Source organism: Rattus norvegicus, chromosome 1 (genome assembly GCF_036323735.1).
Source record: "Rattus norvegicus strain BN/NHsdMcwi chromosome 1, GRCr8, whole genome shotgun sequence".
NCBI lineage: Eukaryota > Metazoa > Chordata > Mammalia > Rodentia > Muridae > Rattus > Rattus norvegicus.
In genome coordinates, this window is record NC_086019.1 from 161,648,746 (window position 1) to 161,668,871 (window position 20,126).

At 41.2% G+C, this 20,126-nt stretch overlaps 1 protein-coding gene across 9 annotated transcripts in view; it reads left to right on the forward strand.

Annotated features, from left to right (window-relative positions):
• Positions 1-20,126, forward strand: part of Gdpd4 (glycerophosphodiester phosphodiesterase domain containing 4) — a 108,892-nt gene that overhangs the window by 4,015 nt on the left and 84,751 nt on the right. For 7 of the 9 annotated variants that reach the window (XR_005499322.2, XM_006229796.5, XM_039101084.2 and 4 more), the window contains exons 2-3: positions 12,720-12,916; positions 16,606-16,709. Coding sequence is in view for 8 of the 9 variants with exons in the window: in XM_006229796.5 (XP_006229858.1) it covers positions 12,734-12,916; positions 16,606-16,709 (287 nt within the window). In the remaining variant the exon portion in view is untranslated. Of the gene's footprint in view, positions 1-12,719; positions 12,957-16,605; positions 16,710-20,126 lie in introns of all 9 variants that reach the window. The other 2 variants (XM_039101081.2, XM_063280971.1) reach the window with 1 other exon arrangement.

The following is a 20,126-nucleotide window of genomic DNA, read 5'->3' on the forward strand; positions in this document are numbered from 1 at the left end:
TTCTTTTGCTAATATCCACTTATTAGTGAGAACATACTGTGGACTTTTGGGTCTAAGTTATCTCACTCAAGATAATGTTTTCTAGTTCCATCCATTTGCCTGCAAAACTCAGGATATCCTCGTTCTTAATAGCTGAGTATTTTATTGTGTAAATGAACCACATTTTTCTGTATCCATTCTTCTGTTGTGGGACATCTGGGTTGTTTCTAGCTTCTGGCTATCGCAAAATAAGGCCACTGTGAACATAGTGGATCACGTGCCCCTGTGGCATGGTGGGGCATCTTGTGGGTATATTCCCAAGAGTGGTATTTCTGGATCTTTAGGTAGGTCTATTTCCAATGTTCTGAGGAACCTCCAGATTGATTTCCAGAGTGGTTGTGCCAGTTTGTAATCCCACCAGCAATGCAGGAGTGTTCCTCCTTCGCCGCACCCTCGCCAATAAGTATTGTCACCTGAGGCTTTGATCTTAGCCATTCTGACTGGTGTAAGGTGGGATCTCAGGGTCGCTTTGATTTGCATTTCTCTGATCACTAAGGACTTTGAACATTTCTTTAGGTGCTTCTCAGCCATTTGTGATTCCTCTACTGTGAATTCTCGATTTAGTTCTATACCCCATTTTTTGATTGGGTTGTTTGTTTTTTTGTGTGGTTAGTTTCTTGAGTTCTTTATTAGTTCTTTAAAAAGGCTTTATTTAGGGCTGGAGAGATGGCTCAATGTTAAGAGCACTGGCTGCTCTTCCAGAGGTCCTGATTTCAATTCCCAGTACTCCCATGTCAGCCCACAACTGTCTGTAACTCCAGTTCCAGGGGATCTGGCGCCTTCACAGTCATACATGCACATAAAACACTAATGCATATTAATAAATAAATATTTTTAAAAATGTTCATTAAAGCATAACTAGATACAATAAACTTTACATATTCAAAACATATTATTTTTATTGGGCCTGGTAGCTCATGCCTACAACCTTAGTGACTCAGAATTCTGAGACAAGAAGATTGAGAGTTTGGGCCAACCTGGGCTTCATAGCAAGACCTTGTCTTGGAAGAGTGCACCAATTAGTTGTCCATTGTGAAATGCTCAGCCCTGAAAACACACATACAAATAAACTGTATGGACTGAGCAGGTTATATTTAGGAATGTGTGTGTGTGTGTGTGTGTGTGTGTGTGTGTGTGTGTGTGTATGTATGTATGTAATAACAATGAAAAGGAGGCTATTTTGGAAGAGGTAGAGAGAGGTAAATAGGAGGGTTTGGAGAGAAGAAAGGAAGGGAGAAATGTAATTATAATATCAAAATTTATATTTTTAAAAACAAAGCAAAGAAGTAAGATTACTTTGGAATAGAGAGTATGTTTGGGAGGGCAAGTGTGTGTGTGTGTGTGTGTGTGTGTGTGTGTGTGTGTGTGTGTGTATAGAGCAATATTTCAGAGGCTATTGTAGTGCTTGGCTAAGGACTGCAATTGGAGAACTGGCTAGGGAGTGAAAGTATGAAACAAGATCACCTTTGTAGTTCTACGGACCTGTTAGTTCAAGCTTCGAGAGGGAAAACTGAGTAGTGTAGAAATTAACTATAGTGGTCTAAATGGTCCTAACCCTCAGGACCTGTAAGTCCGGAGTGGAAGCACTTGGTAAATATGATTAATCTTGAGGTGGAAGGTACCCAGATTATGCAGATGCATCCAGTACCAGCCTTGACTACATAGCGAGTTTGAAGCCCCCCCTTGGTCTATATGAGTTCTAACTGAAAAAAGATAAACAAACAAGCAACACCACAGATACAAAGCCATCCACCCACCCACCCTCCCAACTGAGCAAAAAGAGCTAACTATCCCTTCTCCAGTGAATTATCTTGGTAATACTGATCCATGTTTTCCTTTTCCCTAGTTCTGTTCTCAGTTACTTTATCTAAGTCTCAGCGTAGTTTGAGTCCTCGAACTATTGTTTGACTTTCTATTTCCTTTGACTTTCTGCATGAATCTTACAGCAGTATATTGCTTTCTACCAAAAGCCCACAGAGGTCCTGTTGGGAGTTGGGATTGTGTTAAATCTATAGAACTTAGGATAAATTAAGATCATATTTGATTTTCCTTCCCTTCCGTTGTACGGAACAGGCCGAGAAGCCTTGGTGTCAGCTCTTCTTTAATGGTTTGGTAGGATCTGGCCATGAAGCCTCCTAGGCCTGGGCTTCTCCTTGCCAGAGAGATACTTGATTACTGCGTTTGTCTTATTAATGGCTGTGGATCTGTTTAAATGGACCACATTTCCATTATCCATTCATCAGTTAATAGGCATCTAGGTCGATTCTAGAACTTTGCTACTGTGAATAGACCAGCAGTAAGCATGAATGCATCCCTGCGGTAGGATCTATAGACTCCTTTGGCTGTGTGCCCAGGAGTAATAGAGCTGGCTCATATGGAAAGTTCCTTTTTATGTTTTTAAGAAAGTGCTAACTGATTCCCATAGTGACTGCAGCAGTCTGTACTCTGCCAAACAATGAATAAAGCTCCCCTTTCTCAACATCTTCAAGAACATTGCTGCCATTTGATTTCTTGATCATAGCCATTATAACCAGAGTGAGATGGAATTTCAAAAGACTTCCTATTTGCATTTCCTTGGTGGATAAAGATATGGAGCATTTTTAAAAATAATTATTGGGCCTTTGAACATCTTTTGAGAACTCTAGTTAGTTACAAAGCCCCTCCCCCATCTTTAAATTAGGATGTTTCCTTGTTTTTTTATTTTCCTTTTTTTTTTTTTTTTTGTAAATTCCAAGTATGGTTTCTTTGCTAATCAGAGCAGGCAAGGATTTTGTCCCATTCTATAGGCCGTCTCTTCATTCAGTTAACTATTTCTTTTCCTGTACAGAACTATTTAATTTCTTGATGTCTCATTTGTTGGTTGTTGGCCTTATTTCCTTAGTACTAGTTCCATTCAGAAAGCCTTACCTATGTCTATATCTTGACGTGGTTTTCCTGCTTCTCCCTCTTAGAAGTTTCAGGGTTTTGGGGTCTTACATTAAAGGCTTTGATCTATTTTGAGTTATTTTTCTGCAGAGTGAGAGAAAATTGCTTAGCTCCATCCTTGTACAGGTAGATATCCAGTTTTCCCATCACAATTTGTTGAAAAGACTCTTTTCTTCCAATGCACACTTCTAGCATCTTTGTCAAAAACTAGCTGTGCGGGCTTCCCTCTGGACCCTCCGTTCTAGCCATCGATCAATCTGACTGTCTTTGTGTTAGTGCTGTGCTGTTTTTAATTACAATGGCTGGCCTGTAGTATAACTTGAAATCAGACAGATTACCCTGAGACAAGGGTCTCCACTCTCTCCACTTTTACTCAGCAGAGTTCTTGACTAGAACAGTAAGACAAAACAGAAGTAGTCTTTTTCCTCAAGATTGTTTTTTCTATCTGGGGTCATTTGTGCTTGCATATGAATCTTAAGATTGTTGTCTCAGTCTCTGTGAATAATGGTGGTGGACATTTGAGGGAAGGGTGTCACTGAATATGCAGGTTGCTTATGGAAGAACGACGATTTTTCACATTAATTGTCCCAATCTATGAACATGGGAAGTCTTTCCGTCTTCTAGTGTCCTCCTCCAGTTCCTTGTTTAGGGTTTAAAGCTTTCATTGTTGCGGTCTTTCACTTCCTTGGTTAGTTAGTTCATTCTAAGGCATTTTCTAGGGCGTTAGGAATAGAGCTGTTTCCTTTCCTCAGAATGTTTTGTAGGAAGGATACAGCTTTTTATTTAAGTTTGTATCCCACCACTTCGTTGAAAGTGTTTATCATCTTTAAGAGTTTTTAAGCAGAGTCCTGATAGTCTCTGTGTATAAAATCATCATCTGAAAATAAGGATATTGTAACTTTTCCCTACTGGTATCCTTTTTGTTCTTTCTAGTTTTATTCCTGATCTGGGTGGAAATGCTCTGAGGTGTCCCTCGGTTTTCTATTATGTGGGCTGTGGGTTTGTTATATAAAGCCTTTCCTATGCTGAGATGCATTCCCCTTGTTCATAGACTCTCTGAGATTTTTGTCATGAAGGAACATTAGGCTTTGTCAAAGGCCATTTCTTCATCTCTAGTGATGATCATGTGATTTCAGTTCTTGGGTCCATTTGTGTGCTGATTTGTGCAAGCTGAACTATTATTACTCCATCCTGTAATGAAGCCATAGTTCATCATAGTTAATGAGATATCTGATGTATTCTTGAAAGTCAGGTTGTAGGTAATTTGTTAAGATTTTCTTTTCATTTTTCATCATGAGGGAGATTGATCAAAAATTTTCTTTTCTTTGTTTTCTTTTCTTTTTTTTTCTGGAGCTGAGGACTGAACCCAGGGCCTTGTGCTTGCAAGGCAAGCACTCTACCAGTGAGCTAAATCCCCAACCCCAATAATTTTCTTTTCATATTGTATACTTGAAAATCAGTTAGGAAGGGATCCTTTTGTTATCTTTTGTGAATAGTCTGCAAGTCGCTGGTGTTAGTTCTTCCTTATAGGCCTGGTAGATTTCAGCAATGAATCCATCTGGGTATGGAATTTTTTTCCATTGGGAGAATTTCTTTTTATTGCTTCTTTAATTTTGTTGCTTTTTATAGAGACTTAAATTGTTTATATTGTGGTTTAATTTTGGTACGTCATATATGTTGGGAAATTGATTTGTTTCTTCTAGATTTTCACATTTAATGGACTGTAAGTTTTTTCTTTTTTCTTTTTCTTTTCCTTAAAGATTACACACACACACACACACACACACACACATATATATATATATATATATATATACTGTTGCTATCTATCTTCAGACACACCAGAAGAAGGAATTGGATCCCATTACAGATGGTTGTGAGCCACCATGTGGTTGCTGGGAATTGAACTCAGGACCTCTGGAAGAGTAGTCAATGCTCTTAACTGCTGAGCCATCTCTCGAACCTGGACTATAAGTTTTAAAGATATCTACATAATGATTTTCTGAATTATTTTGATATCTGTTATGAAGTCTCCAGTTTTATCTTAATTGTACTAAATGGAGTTTTCCTTTTAGTTTGGCTAAGGGTTTGTCAGTCTTGCTTTAAGAACAACTCATTCTTTTATTAATTTTGTGTATTTAATTTTTCCTTTTTATTAATTTCTACCTGATCATAATTACATCTTTCCATCTATTAACTTTGAGTTTGACTTGTTTTTGTTTGTTCAGGCCCTACCTATGGTGCGGCCATTACTTACTGGAGATCTCTGGACTTTTAATTAGGCACCTTTCACTGCAAACTTCCCTTTTAGGACTGCTTGCATTGTGACCCAGGTTTTGGTATGTTGTGCTTTTGTCTTCATACAATTCTAGGACTTTTACATTTTCTATCTTGATTTTTTTCAATGACCGATTTATTACTCAATAGTATGTTTGTCAGTCTCTATGAAGTTTCTCTTTTTATTGATCTCTAGTTTTGTTCCACAAAATTCTTTATTACGTAGGCTATAAGAAATTGTCTCAATTTCCTTATAGTTGTTGTGTTTTGACTTGTATCTGTTATCTAGTTTGGAGAATATCCCGTGGGCTGCTGAGAAGAGCATGTTTGAATGGGATGCTCTGCAGTTTAGGTGGAAAGTTAGGCCCATTTTATTGATTTTATTGAACACGCAGATGTTTCTATACTTCTTTTTGTCAACATTACCTCCATCGGTGAGGATAGTCTATTAACATCACCCTCTATTACTGTGCTTGAGATTAATGTCTTTAAATCTAGTAATATTTATTTTCTAAGATTGAGTGTAGCTATGATTGGGGACTGTTTAGAATTGTAGTGCTCTCTTAATGGACTGTTCTCCTAATAATTATGAAGTGAAGACTAATTTCTGATGATTAGTCTTGGTTTGAAATCTGTTTTGTCAAATATTAGGATAGTGGCAGTTGCCTGTTTCCTAAGAGCGTGTGGTTCCATTCTTTCCCCAAGGTTTTATCTGCCTTTGATGGTGAGGCGTGTTCCTTACAACCAACAAATAGATGGATCCTGTTTGTAAATCCAACTTGTTAGTCTATCTTTTGAGTGAGAAATTGAGACCATTAACATTCAAGAGTTACTGTTGAAATGTGTATGTTAATCTCTGTTATGTCATTGATCTTGTAGTGTTTGATGTTTTTCCTGTTCCTCACTTGTCTAACTGTACTAATGTTATTTCCTGTATCCTTGTGGGTGTGCTTTACCTTTTCTTTGAAGGATTCCATCAAATATCTTTTGTAGATGGCTTAATGGTTATGAATTACCTTAGCCTATTTTTTATCATGGAATTTTCCCCCCTTTCAGATATTACAGTGTGGCTGGGTATAGAGGTCTGAATTGGCAGTTGTTGTTTAGAACTTGAAATACATCCTTCCAAGCCCTCCTAACTTGGGAAGTCATTGTTGATAAGTTTGCTGTTATTGTGATGAGTACACTTTTATATGTAGTTTGGTGTCTGTTGCAGCTTACAATCTGCTATCTTTGTTCTATTTATTATTATAACTATGATGTGAAGAGGTTCTTCTCTGGTCTTGTCTGTTTGGTGTCGCTAATTCTTGTACCCAGATGGGCGTCTTTTCTCTTAGATTTGGGATATTTTCTGCTGCAATTTTGATGAGAATTCTTCCTCTGCTTTTAGCATGAAGGTTTCCTTCTTCTATGTCCATGAATCATAGCTTTGGTCTTTTCATAGTGTTCCATATATATTGAATGTTCTGTTTGTAGGTTTGCTTTTTTTTTTAAATTATCTTTGACCAATTGCTCTCATTGTCTTCAAGTTCTGATATTCTGCTTTCCCCTTCACCTTTCCTCACCTTGGTGAGGTTTCTCCATGGAGTGTATGTGCATTGCATGCATATGAATGTAGGGTGTGCATCTGTGCACACACAGAGATCAGAGCAAAACACCAGATATCTTCTCTATTTTCTAATTTACTGCTTTAAGATGGATCTCTCACTGAATCTGACCTCACTTTTTGGTTTATTTAATTTTTGGTAGGATCCATCAATGCTGTAGTTAGAAGCACACATAGCCATGCCCAGCTTTTTACATAGGACTCAAGCTCAGCTCCTCAAGTCATGCTTGCAGAGCAGCTGCTCTCCCTCACCAAGTCATCTCCTCAGACCCGTATGGCACTTCTATTCAAATATTGAGTTTCTTATTTCCATTCTCTCAGTTTGACTTTCTTCAATATTTCTATATCTTTGTTGGATTCCACCTTCATATCTGAGATGGTTTGTATATGCTCAGCCCAGGGACTGGCAATATGAAAAGGTGTGGTCCTATTAGAGTAGGTGTGGCCCTGTTGGAGTAGGTGGGTCACTGTGGGTGTGGGCTTTGTCCTAGTTTCCTGGAAGCCAGTATTGTGTTAGCAACCCTCAGATGAAGATGTGGAACTCTCGGCTCCTCTTGTACCAGGCCTGCCTGGATGCAGCCATGCTCCCACCTTTATGATACTGGACTGAACGTCTAAACCTGTAAGCCAGCCCCAATTAAATGCTGTCCTTATAAGAGTTGCCTTGGTCATGGTGTCTGTTCACGGCAGTAAAACCCTGACTAAGACGATATCCTATATTACATTTCTTATTTCACTCACTTGTTCACATTCTCTAGGAATTCATCCAGAAATTTGTGTCTTCTTTGGTTTCTTTGAATATGCTTACAGTCATTCTTTTGAGTTATCTAGCATTCATCTTATCCAATCTTATTGGAAGCCACTAATCTGTGAATTGTTCAGTTTTGGAGGAGTTGCACTGGTTTTGTTTTTCCTTATTTCTTTGGTTGGGCTTTGGGGCTTACTCGCTCACTCGTCTAGGATCAGGTGGTTGGTTGGGTGCTTTTAACCATGCATAGTCTTTCAGTATTCAACTGTAGATTCAGGAGCTTAATACTTGCTTCTCCCTAATTCTTTTTTTTATAGGTGAGCCACCATGTGGTTGCTGGGAATTGAACTCAGGACCTCTGGAAGAGCAGTCAGTGCTCTTAACCACTGAGCCATCTCTCCAGCCCCTCCCTAATTCTTTATGCTTGCTTAATTTGTGGAGGCTTCCCGCCTCTACCTATATTCTCTTTATTGGATCTTTGACCTCATATTCTATAGATATTATAAAATAGTCATTAATAATGCTTACTTATTCATTTTTCCTCTCTTGGGGATCCTTTTTCAATTACTTTTTTTCTTAACACTTCAACCATCCCCTTCCTCCAGGTACCCCCCCCCCCAGTTCCCTCCCTCTATCTCCAAGAGGATGTCCCTGCCTCTACCTGCCAGGGCTCCCCACTCCCTGGAGCCTCTAGTCTCACAAGGGCTAGGCACATCTTTTCTCACTGAGGCCAGACCAGGCAGACCTCTGCTGTATATGTGTCAGGGGCCTCATATCAGCTGGTGTATGCTGCCCGGTTGGTGGCTCAGTGTCTGAGAGATCTCAGGGGTCCAGGTTAGTTGAGACTGCTCATCTTTCTATGGGGTCACCCTCCTCAGCTTCTTCCAGCCTAATTCAACCATAGGGGTCCCCATCTTCAGTCCAATGTTTGGGTGTAAGTATCTGCTTCTGTCTCAGTCAGCTGCTTATTTGACCTCTCATAGGACTGCCATGCTAGGCTCCTGTCTGTAAGCACATCATAGCATCAATAATAGTGTCAGGACTCAGAGCCTTCCTTGAGATGGATCTCAATTTGGGCCTGTCACTAGATCTCCTTTCCCTCAGTCTCTTCTCCATTTTTGTCCCTGCAGCTCTTTTAGACAGTAACAATTCTGGGTCAGAGTCTTTGACTGCGGGATGGCAACCTCATCCCTCCACTTGATGCCCAGTCTTTCTACAGGAGGTGGACTCTACAAGTTCCTTCTCCCCACTGTTAGGCATTTCATCTAAGGTCTCTCCTTTTAAGTCCTGAGACTCTCTCACCTCCCAGATCTCTGGAACTTTCTAGAGGGTTCCCCCCATCTCCCACACCCTGAGGTTGCATATTCCCATTCATCCTGCTGGTCTTTAGGGCTTTTCTTCTGTCTCCCCACTCCCCCATACCTGATAATGTTCTCCCTTTTCCCCCTCACACTCACCTCTCCCACCTAGGACCCTCCTTCCCTCTGCCTCCTGTGATTTTTTTCTCCCTCCCAGGTGGGATTGAGGCATCCTCACTTGGGCCCTTCTGCTTGTCAACCTTCTTGATTTCTGTGGACTGTATCCTGGGTATTCTGTACCTTTTTTTTGGCTAATATCCACTTATTAGTGAGTACATACCATGTATGTTCTTTTGGGTCTGAGTTACCTCACTCAGGATGATATTTTCTATGAGTTTCTCTGACCTGCAAAACTCATGAGTTCCTCGTTCTTAATAGCTGAGTAGTATTCCATTATGTAAATGAACCACATTTTCTGTATCCATTTTTCTGTTGTGGGACATCTGGGTTGTTTCCAGATTCTGGCTATCACAGATAAGGCTGCTATGAACACAGTGGAGCATGTGGCTCTGTGGCATGGCAGGGCTTCTTTTTGTATTTGCCAAAGAATGAGAGGTATAGCTGGCTCTTCAGGTAGATCTATTTCCAATTTTCTGAGGAACCTCCAGATTGATTTCCACAGTGGTTGTGCCAGTTTTCAGTCCCACCAGCAAAGGAGGAGAGTTCCTCTTTCTCCACATCCTCCCCAGTATCTGCTGTCTCCTGAGTTTTTGATCTTAGCCATTCTGATTGGTGTGAGGTAGAATCTCAGGGTTGTTTTGATTTCATTTCCCTGATGACTCAGGACTTCGAACATTTGTGATTCTTCTGTTCTGGATTGTCTGTTTAGCTCTATATTCCATTTTTTGAATGGGTTTGGTTTTTTTTGAGGTTAGTTTCTTGAGTTCTTTATATATTTTGGATATTAGCCCTCAGATGTGGGGTTAGTGAAGTTTTTTCCCCAATCTGTAGGTTGCCGGTTTGTCCTATTGACTATGTCCTTTGCCTTATAGAAACTTTCCAGTTTCATGAGGTCCCATTTATCAATTTTTGATCTTAGAGCATGAGCCATTGGACTTCTGTTTAGGAAATTTCCCCTGTGTCAATGAGTTCAAGACTCTTTTCCACTTTTTCTTCTATTAGAACCAGTGTCTCTGGTTTTATGTTGAGGTACTTGATCAGCTTGGACTTGAACTTTGTATAAGGTGACAAATATGGATGTTTTTCCATTTTTATAATACAGACATCCAGTTAGACCAGCACCATTTATCAAAGATGCTTTCTTTTTTCATTGTATACTTTTGGCTTCTTCGTCAAGGATCAAGTGTCCATAAGTGTCCCACAATTTTTGCTATTCCATTTTGGTCAAAGTAGGAGTTGAGACTAGGGACTTTGTCTGTCTGTTTTCTTCTATATTTTAAATTTTATTTGTGTGTGTGTGTGTGTGTGTGTGTGTGCATGAATTTCCTGAGAAGAGGATGTCAGACCTCCTGAAGATGTAGTTATGGATGGTCGTGAGCACCCGTGTGGGTTCTGGGAACTGAACTTCGATCTGGAATAGCAGCAGCAGTCTTTTTTTTTTTTTTTTTTTTTTTTTGGTTCTTTTTTTCGGAGCTAGGGACCGAACCCAGGGCCTTGTGCTTCCTAGGTAAGCGCTCTACCACTGAGCTAAATCCCCAGCCCCCTACAGCAGCAGTCTTAATTGCTGAGACACATTGCCAGCCCCAGTAGACGGAGATTCTTCAGTGAAGACGCAGATGATGTTCATAAGAAACAAAATGGAGCATGGCTGAAAGTCTCTAGTAGTAAAGACTGTAGCATTTGCTCCTTTATGGCTTTATAATTATTTCTATCATTACCACTTATTTTTGTTTTCTTCTTCATGAGTTTTCTTGTTTGTTTTTAAATACTTCTCTCTCTCTCTCTCTCTCTCTCTCTCTCTCTCTCTCTCTCTGTCACACACACACACACACACACACACACACACACTCACACACTGGCTGAATTTATAGGTTCTTTGAAAGTCCCTTGGTATGAAAATAACATTCTTTAAGCTTTTTTCTTTCATTTTGTTTGGATTGTGTGTGTATACATGTTCTACAGCACAAAAGTGGCAGGTCACATGAAAACATATGGGAGTTGGCCTTTCCTCCCACCACGTGGCTACCGGGGGATTGAACTCAGGTTTTAAGGCTTGGTAGAGGATGGCATTTTTCATATGTAACCCATGCATTTAACATCTTGGGTTATTTCAAGAGAACATTGCAGAACATGGTGAGCCATGTTACCAACCCAAGATCATCTCATGATACACTGACAAAATTGAGTATCTGTTCACTTACCACTTGCCTGTCCCCCTTTTTCTTACCAATAAGAAAATGTCTGTGAGTGAAATGCCATGGTTAGCTTCTGTAAACGTCCTTAAAGTAAGGCAGAGTCCTCTCCTTTGTTCTCCTATTTTCTGCTAGCCGTAACTTGGATGAGAAAGGTGAACAGCAAAGGGGAAGACAACTGAGTTCTTAATGCCATTGGGAAGCCACATGCCCCTCCCCCTCTCTCTCCTTCCCTTCAGATCCATGGTAAAGACAGGCCCCAGTTACTCAGTCCGCATCAACCTCAAAGTCCCCTTCCTCCTCAGCCTGAGTAGATGCTGGTTACAGGTGCGCAGCACCATGCGATTACACTGAATTCTCATTGTATGATCTCTAGATGTCGACAAAAAGGAAAGGAAATGTGTATTTTTTTTTCAGCTGCGCAGATAACCAACAGAGGAAAGTGGATCTCTGAGTTAAAGGAGAGCTTGATTTAGAGACAGCCAGGGTTACACAGAGAAACACTGTCTCAAAAACAAAACAAGACGAAACAAAACTTTATCTTTTCAACTGTTACTGTGTTTGAATATTCTACGGTGCACAGTTAAAGCTGACTGTGACCATCCCGCATGGAGAGTATACTGGATAGGCTTATGTCAACCTCACCAAGCTAAAGTCACAAAAGGGAACCTCAACTAAGAAAATACCTCTATAGATCCTGCTATAGGCAATACTGTCGGGCATTTTCTTAGTGATTGATGGAGAGTACCCAGTGTTGGCTGGTGTTCCCGGGTTCTATAAGAAAGAAGTCTGAGCAAGGTATGAGACACAAGCCAGTAAGGAGCACCCCTCCATGGCCTCTGCATCAGCTCCTGCCTCCAGGTTCCTGTCCGTTGCATTCCAGTCTTCACTGCTTTTGGTGATGGACTATTCTACGGAAGTGTGAGCTAACTGAGTCCTTTCCTCTCCATGTTGCTTTTGGCCATGGTGTTTTTTTGTTTTTGTTTTTTTTTTTTTTTTAATCACAGTAACTCCAGCTATGGCAGAGAGTAAGAAGGGAAAGGGACAGGAGGTTGGGTTTCGCACATTAGGAAGATGGCATTTTTCATATGTCACCCATGCATTGAACATCCTGAGAGAACATTGCAGTTAGATACTGTGTGATTGGTGCTTTTAGCACCTTTTGGTTGACTAGGGTAGAGTTGTGGTCTCACTTCAGAAGTGAGAGAACTCTACCTGGCGTGGTGCAGTGCCTACAAACGGTATTCGGTGAGTGAGTGAGTGAGTGAGTGAGTGAGTGAGTTGGGCAGCTTGGAGGAAGCTTTAATTCCTCTGCTGTGAATCCCACATTTCGTCCTTGGTTGTAAATGTGCGTTCTTACCTATCTATCGTTGGTAGAATTGTCCATGGATGGCAGGCTAGAGGAAATGAACAGGAGCTACCTTAGGTTCTGATTATTTTATTTGTCCTTCCAGCAAAAGGGTGAATCATGGAAGAGACCCAAGCTGAGTCTACTGGCAAGTCAAGAAACACAATTGAGAATGTCAGTCTATGGATAGAGCAGTTCTTCAACTACAAATGCTACATCACCCTCCTGACTGGCTGCTACAGTTGCCAGTGGCAATATGGAGAGTGGGAAAAGCCAGAACTTGGATCCTGTTGCTGCTCCCGGGTACAGAGATGGAAAGAAGCTAGACTACACTTACTTAGGTGTGGGTGTGGGTGGGTCCCTAACCACTGCAGAACTCATTGGAAGTCCCAAGGCTGGGTACAATAAGCTCCAGTTTTCCCATCAAAATATTGTGAATGCCTAGAGCCAGAGTAGAATGGACTTGAGGTCTTCTTTTCCTCCCTTCTTTTTCCCTTTCCTCTCTTTTCTTTATTGCTTCTTTTGTTTTCTGGAGATCAGATCTATGGTTTTGTGTGCCAGGTAAGAGCTGTGCTGCTGACCACCTGGCTAGCCCCTCAATTTTATTTCCTTCCTTTTTCTTGATGTCTCTTTTATATAATTCATTTACTCATCCATTCTCTCATTCACTTTTACATTTATTCATTGAATTTTGAAGAAGACTTGGATGCCACTAGATGTTCACAGGAGATTACAAGAATGCCCATATCTTTCATTTTCATTTTAAAAATTTTATCAATAGCAGTCCTTGTCTGAGTCTTTATTAATTTTTTTACATTTATTTATTGAGGGAACACATTTGTAGTGATCAGAAGACAACTATAGGAGTTGATTTTGTCCCTTCACCATGCAGGTTCGAGGGATTGAACTCAGGTCATTAGACACCCTTAACCTCTAAGTCATCTCAGCAGCTCCCTCAACCTTTAATTTTCTGTTCTTTGTCAGTTTTCAAGGGGAAAAATTATGTTCAGGGAGGGGGGTGATGGGGGAGAGCAGATAGGAAACCTAATCAGTAGAAAACAAGGTTTGCTCCTGGCCAAGCAAGCGCTTGATTTTCACTAACAGAACTCTGTGAAACTGAGTGGTAGCATGAAGCGTAGCCTAAGGAAGCCTCTCTGTCTCTCTAAGCAGCATGTACTGGGCCCTCTGTGATCTCTGTGGTGTATTAGACCGAGTGATGAGCACATGTAGGTGACAAGGGGGACAAATCATGCACCTTCACATGACTGTAAGCATCGTCCAACTAAAGGCTACTGTTCTCAATAATTTGATCTCTTCTTCCTTGTTATTGCACTTTATAACTATGTATGTCTTCACCTGCCTAGTTGTCTATCTTTGGGATTTTGATGGTTGTGAGTCTAAAGGCCTTGCACAGGCTAGGCAAGTACGTTACCACTGAGCTATGCCTCCAGTCCTAGGTCTCTCATTTCTTATGTCTGCTTTGAGTAGTTAAAGGAAAGCATAGGAGATGGGGGCCTTCCCTGGAGTGATGAAGAATGCTCTTCTCTTCCTTATATTTTTCATGCCCAGATGCTTGGCTTCTATTCTAGTTATAAATGTGCTTCAGGCATGGTCTATTTACAAAGAACTTGTGTTCTGCTGTGGGAAAAGGAAAATACATCCACATTCTAGCATTGCAACAAGTGTATGCATCACACACAGGCATGTATTAAGGGAGAGGTCACAGGGTACTATTTAGAAGGTGAAAGGGGATTCAGAATTGAATATGGTGTGAGAAGTTATCTCAGAGGAGTCTAAGCACATAGGGAATCTAAGCACATAGGGAGTCTAAGCACATAGGGAATCTAAGCACATAGGGAGTCTAAGCACATAGGGAGTCTAAGCACATAGGGGGTCTAAGCACATAGGGGGTCTAAGCACATAGGGAGTATGTGATTAGTAGGTTTAGGTGGAGCAGAAATGAATAGAGAAGTGCTGGCAAATGAAGTTGTAGAGGTGAACAGGTCAGATATTGTGTAATTTTGAGAACTTACCCCGGTCATATAGGAAATAAAGAATACCTAAAGAGGCTGGGATGTGACTCAATGACAAGCATGTATGTAGTGGATATGGAGCCCTGGGTTTGATCTCCACCACCAGAGAGTTGCAACATTTTAATCTGAGGACACGGCCTGAGCCATGACTTGGAATGGTTATTTGTATGTATGGAGGCTGTGTCAGAAGGTTGTAGGAAGGCCTCTGCTTTCAAAGGGAGACAGTGGCAGTGTGCCAAAGGGGAGGTGGGTGGTGTGGATTAGTGAAGGCAGCCATGGAGAAAGATGGGTGGATCTGACAGACAGTTGCTCGGGAAGGAAGAATACGATCACCTGAGATCTACAAAGGATACAGAGCAAGGAATAAAGGGAGGCGGCGTTGAAAACAGCAGCCCTTGTGGCAGTCTAGTACAATGGTAGAAACACTGGCTCGGAGCCTCGGAGTGTGCATGGTTCTAGTTGTAATTGTCACTTGAACTGGTTATGAGACATACCCCACTCTCTCTGTAGCTGGGGATTAAGTAAAGTCCCTAGATGATTTTCAAGTCCCGTTTTTCTCCAGATGGAATATAACTTAGAGGAAAAGACCACCAGATTCAACTTACGGCTCTGTTTCTGACCATCCCTAAATTAGTGATGGTAATTAAGAGATTAACATCTCTGTGCTTCAGAAACCAAATTAGGGAGAAATTAACAGCAAAGCCTACCACGGAGTTGCTATGAGAGTAGGAGAGGTATCATTAGAATATCCTTTGAATTGGGTTTGCTGTACTGTTACTACTCGATGGTTATTATCACTGTGGTGCTCTCAGGGTTACTGGCTTTGGGAAGCTACACGTAGAAAAAAATATATAGAAGATTATTCTGAGTTTGGGGTGGAGGGCAGGGAGAACTAACCAAAAATCTGCAGATCAAAAAGCACAGTAGTGTGTCTAAGGAGAATTAGATTTCCAGTGCTGAATTTAGGGACATTTAAAGGAATAAATAATAATTAGGATCAGAAAAGAAAATTCATATGAAATTCTAAAATCTTTACATTAGGCTAAAAAAAATTCAAGCTTTAACCTATATACAGAGAGGAACTCTTGAAAATTTTCAAGCCAGAATAGTTATGTGATTAGAAGAAGAGAGACAGGTTTATCTAGCAGAATATTATTAAGTATATCAGATATGCCATACTAGCCAAGAGACTTTTCCGGCCTTTCAGCAGCTTACATTCTAGTGGGCTAAGTTATGCAATAAATAATAGATGAGAAATGCTCTCAAATAGTAAGATCTTTGAAGATGAAATAGAAAAAAGTATTAGAAAATGGGAAGGGGAGTGGTTAGCGAACTCAAGGGAAGCCCTTTGATCCATCTCCAGATGGAGAGACGAAGCCAGCCTTGTGTTAGGACAAACGCACCCCAGGCAGAACTGCCGAGTATCTTGCTCCTCCTGAGGAAGGATGAAGTTTGATGCGTTATAGAAACAAAGCAGCTAGTGTGGCTGGTCTCTGGGAATGGAGTCCGTGGAGAAGAGCTGAGGTAGGGGATGGGCAAGTACTGATCCTATACAACCATGCGGGCTGTGGAAGACTGTTTGGCTGGTGACCGTATAACAGCATAGGGAGTCCTGGGAGGGTTTGAGCAAGGCAGAGACCTTTGATAACGTGCATTTTTAAGGTATACTGAGGTTCTGTGGAGGACTATGTCAAGATGGAGTCAGCTGTGTCTACACTCTAGGCAGTGTTTGCTGCCTCAGTACCCACGGGCCTCTCTCTGCAGCCCAGCAGGGGACCCATTCTCCCTGTGCTTGCTGTCTTACTTTTGGTTCCTACTCCTTGTAAAACCTCGGATTATTCTTGCCTAGGGAGGGTTATGTCCAACACAAAAGCAGTACTGACCTTTGGCAAATGTTTACAAGAGTTATCGAGGTAACATGAGCAAATGGAGCTAAGCTACACTTCTTTCTCTTTCCAGAAAGAGCAATTTTTCTTTTTGTGCCTGGTAACTGCATTCATCTTGTCTGTGCTTTTTCTGTTCGTCTGGGTAGAAACCTCCAATGAATACAACAGCTTTGACTGGTGAGTGCCGTTTTCTGTATTTTTATTGGCGAATGGACTCCTTCACAGGAGAGCGGCTTGTCTTTCCCACGTTGAAAAGATCCAGTGGTTTAGTAGGAAGGGCAGACAGAAGTGGGTTTCGCACAGCTTGTGGGTAAGAGGTGTGGCTCTAGGGTCAGTAGTCAGATGCTCGGCACCCTAATTTGCAGCTCCTCCACCCGTGCTTGCCCAGCGCGCTGAATGCCAAATGGTGTTCTCAGCTTCCTCTGTGCTACCAGCAACCCCAGCCTCGGACGGGATCCTGTCCTCCTCCCTCCGGCGTCTGATTGCTCATGTCCATACGTCTTGCTTGTCACGAATGTCCCTCAGCCCTGCATTCTCTGCTTTTCCTACAGCCTTTGCTTCCCTCTTTTGTCTATAGGGGTCCCTTGGAACTCCGAACACAAGTCACATATCCCTTCTCAGCTCCCCTTCATGGCTAGGCTACTCCGGACCCCAGCTTTCTTGCCCGATGCACCTATCATTTTGTAAACCTAACCCGTTATTTGGTGTTTGTGGGAGAAGGCGAGGCCTCCTTTTTTCTTAGTGAAATGCAATTTATTTTTCTCTTTATAAAAGTTAAATCTAGGGGCTGGAGAGATAGCTCAGTGGTTAAGAGCACTGACTACTCTTCCAGAGGTCCTGAGTTCAATTCCCAGCAACCACATGGTGACTCACAACCATCTGTAATGAGATCTGATGCCCTCTTCTGGTGTGTGTAAAGACAGCAACACTGTACTCACATATATAAAATAATAAACAGTTAAATCTAGTTGGCTATTTTTAACGTAAAAAATGCAGAAAATTAGGGCTGGAGAGATGCTCAGCTGACCTCCCAGAGAGCCAACCCCCAGGACCCATACGGTAGGAGGGGAGAACTGACTCCTGCAAGCTGTCCTTTGACCTTCACACACGAGAGCACACGCACAACAAATAGACTGTATTAACTTTTTTTTTTTTTCGGAGCTGGGGACCGAATCCAGGGCCTTGCGCTTGCTAGACAAGCGCTCTACTGAGGTAAATCCCCAACTCTGTAATAACTTTTTAAACGCAGAAAATTGGGAAAATACATTTTCAAGTGACAATCGCAGCCTAGCTTTTTCCTGTGCTTATTTTTATTTTTTATTTTTTTTTGTTCTTTTTTTTTTTTTTTTTTGGAGCTGGGGACCGAACCCAGGGCCTTGCGCTTGCTAGACAAGCGCTCTACCACTGAGCTAAATCCCCAACCCCTCCTGTGCTTATTTTATACCATTATGTTTATACTATTTTTTATGACTTTGCTTTGAATTTTTACACAAAATAAACATAAACGTTCAATAGATTATTAGCCCTCATATTGAATATTACCTCTATGTAATTTCAGAATATGATATGACGATGCATAAACTTTGCTTTCTGAATGGTGGGGGTGGTGGGACAGGGACAGAGCCTCGCTATGTAGCTCAGGCCAGCCTCAAACTGGCATCTCACTGAATCCATTCCCACTTTCTAAGTGCAGGGATTACAAGTCTCCACTATCAGGGCTATTTAGCCGGGGGCAGGGGTTGTTTCCTTTTTTTCCTAGGCATTATGAGCAACAATCATGTCTTGATAAATAACGATAAAGTGAAATTTTCATTTTTTTGACTAATGGTCCCCAGTCTAGATTAGTACAACTGGAATTAAGAGAACGAACACTTAAAAGCAGTTCTGTTGTCTTGCCAAAGTACTTTCTCAAGGGGTTCTGGCCGGTTCTGCTTACAGTAGAGGTAAAAGACGGTTCTCACAGCAAGCTACCAATGGCAACATTACGTATTCCAGTTTCGATTACTCAAAAAGTCTTCTTGATGGAGTTACTTTGCTTTAATTTGAGTCATTTGTGTTTCAAAGCAGTTTTTAAAATTATATTCTCTTTAGAAGTGTTTCTTCCTTTGTTCTGTTCATGCTTCGAGCATGTTCAATACATTTTTATCAGTTTCTAAGTGATTTTATTATGGATCCGTTGTGAATTATTCCTCAGCACACCCATTCCAATTGTTCTCTGTGTGTATGGATTTTAGGATATCTGGCATTGAGATCTCCAGAGGATAAGGCTGTGCAATGTCTAATATTCACAGGTTTGTACTCCCCCTACCCCTGGAGGCTATCAAAGCCCCATAGCTGAGCACAGCAGAAGTCGTCTGGTGACAACATACATAAAGCTTTCCATTAACAGGAACCTGCTGGGAACTGTTTCTGGAAGTTCCTATTTTTTGTGAAGATGGCCATATTTCATCTTTATTCTTTTTTTTTTTCTTTTTTCTTTCGGAGCTGGGCACGGAACCCAGGGCCTTGAGCTTGCTAGGCAAGCGCTCTACCACTGAGCTAAATCCCCAACCCCTCATCTTTATTCTTGAAGGGTATCTTAGAATTCTAATTTGCAGTTTTTCTCTTAGCACTGGGTCGGCCTCACTCTCCTTTGTTTTGTCTTGCTTTGTTTGTGTTGAGAAGTGTGCTACCTAGCTTTGATCTTTTGAACCTCGGCTGCTCTCGAAAAATTTGCCTTTTAAGAGTTTTTCCTTTATTTGGTTCCCATGACTTTATGATCTTGTGCATGGGTTTCTTTGTTTTTTGTTCTGCTTTAAGCTTGTGTTGCTTCTTTAATTTGCAGATGGCTCACTCAGTAGGTAAAGGCTGACAATAGAGATCTGACCCCTAAACCCCCATGATGTCAGGAGAGAACTGACTCCCACAAGGAATATTCTGACTGCCACGTGCATGCTGCGACATGTACCTCCTGCGCCCACAAAATAGATTAATATAAACAATATTTTTTTTTAAAGAAGACAAATATTTTCCTTAGAGTGCAACTCTCCAGTGAAGAAAAAACTGCTCAGGAAACATTAACAGCAGCTGAAACTGAGCCAATCCATGTAGAACGAGCCCACTGTGCAGCCATCAGTATTACAAACTCCCAGTTTAAAGAAGTGGTGGCTAACAAGAGACTTCCCTTTTCAGGTTCCGTTATGTATAAACAGTCACATAAGCAAACTCATAAGACAGAAGGAAGAGAAGAAGGAGAGAGAAAGACCCCAGGGCTTCCTTTCCTCTGGTCCGTCCACAGCAGAGCTGAGGGAGACAGAGTGCTTGCCCAGAGTGTATGGGTTCAGTCAAATGGGTCACCAATGATCAAATACCTTACAGACAGCTTCTGGGGCAGAGAAGAAATAAAAATAAATAATATGGCTAGCAAAATGATTGTGAGGAAAGATGTCGCATTGAATGTCAAGTCTTACGTTTTACTTGTTATTCGGAAGCGTAGTCAATATCAACACAATCACTGTTTGAGTAGTAATACTTTGGCTTCATGTAAACCACTATGAAGATCATCTTTGATCTTTTTATTTAATCTTCTTTTCGAGGTCTGTTTGGTTCTGCTTT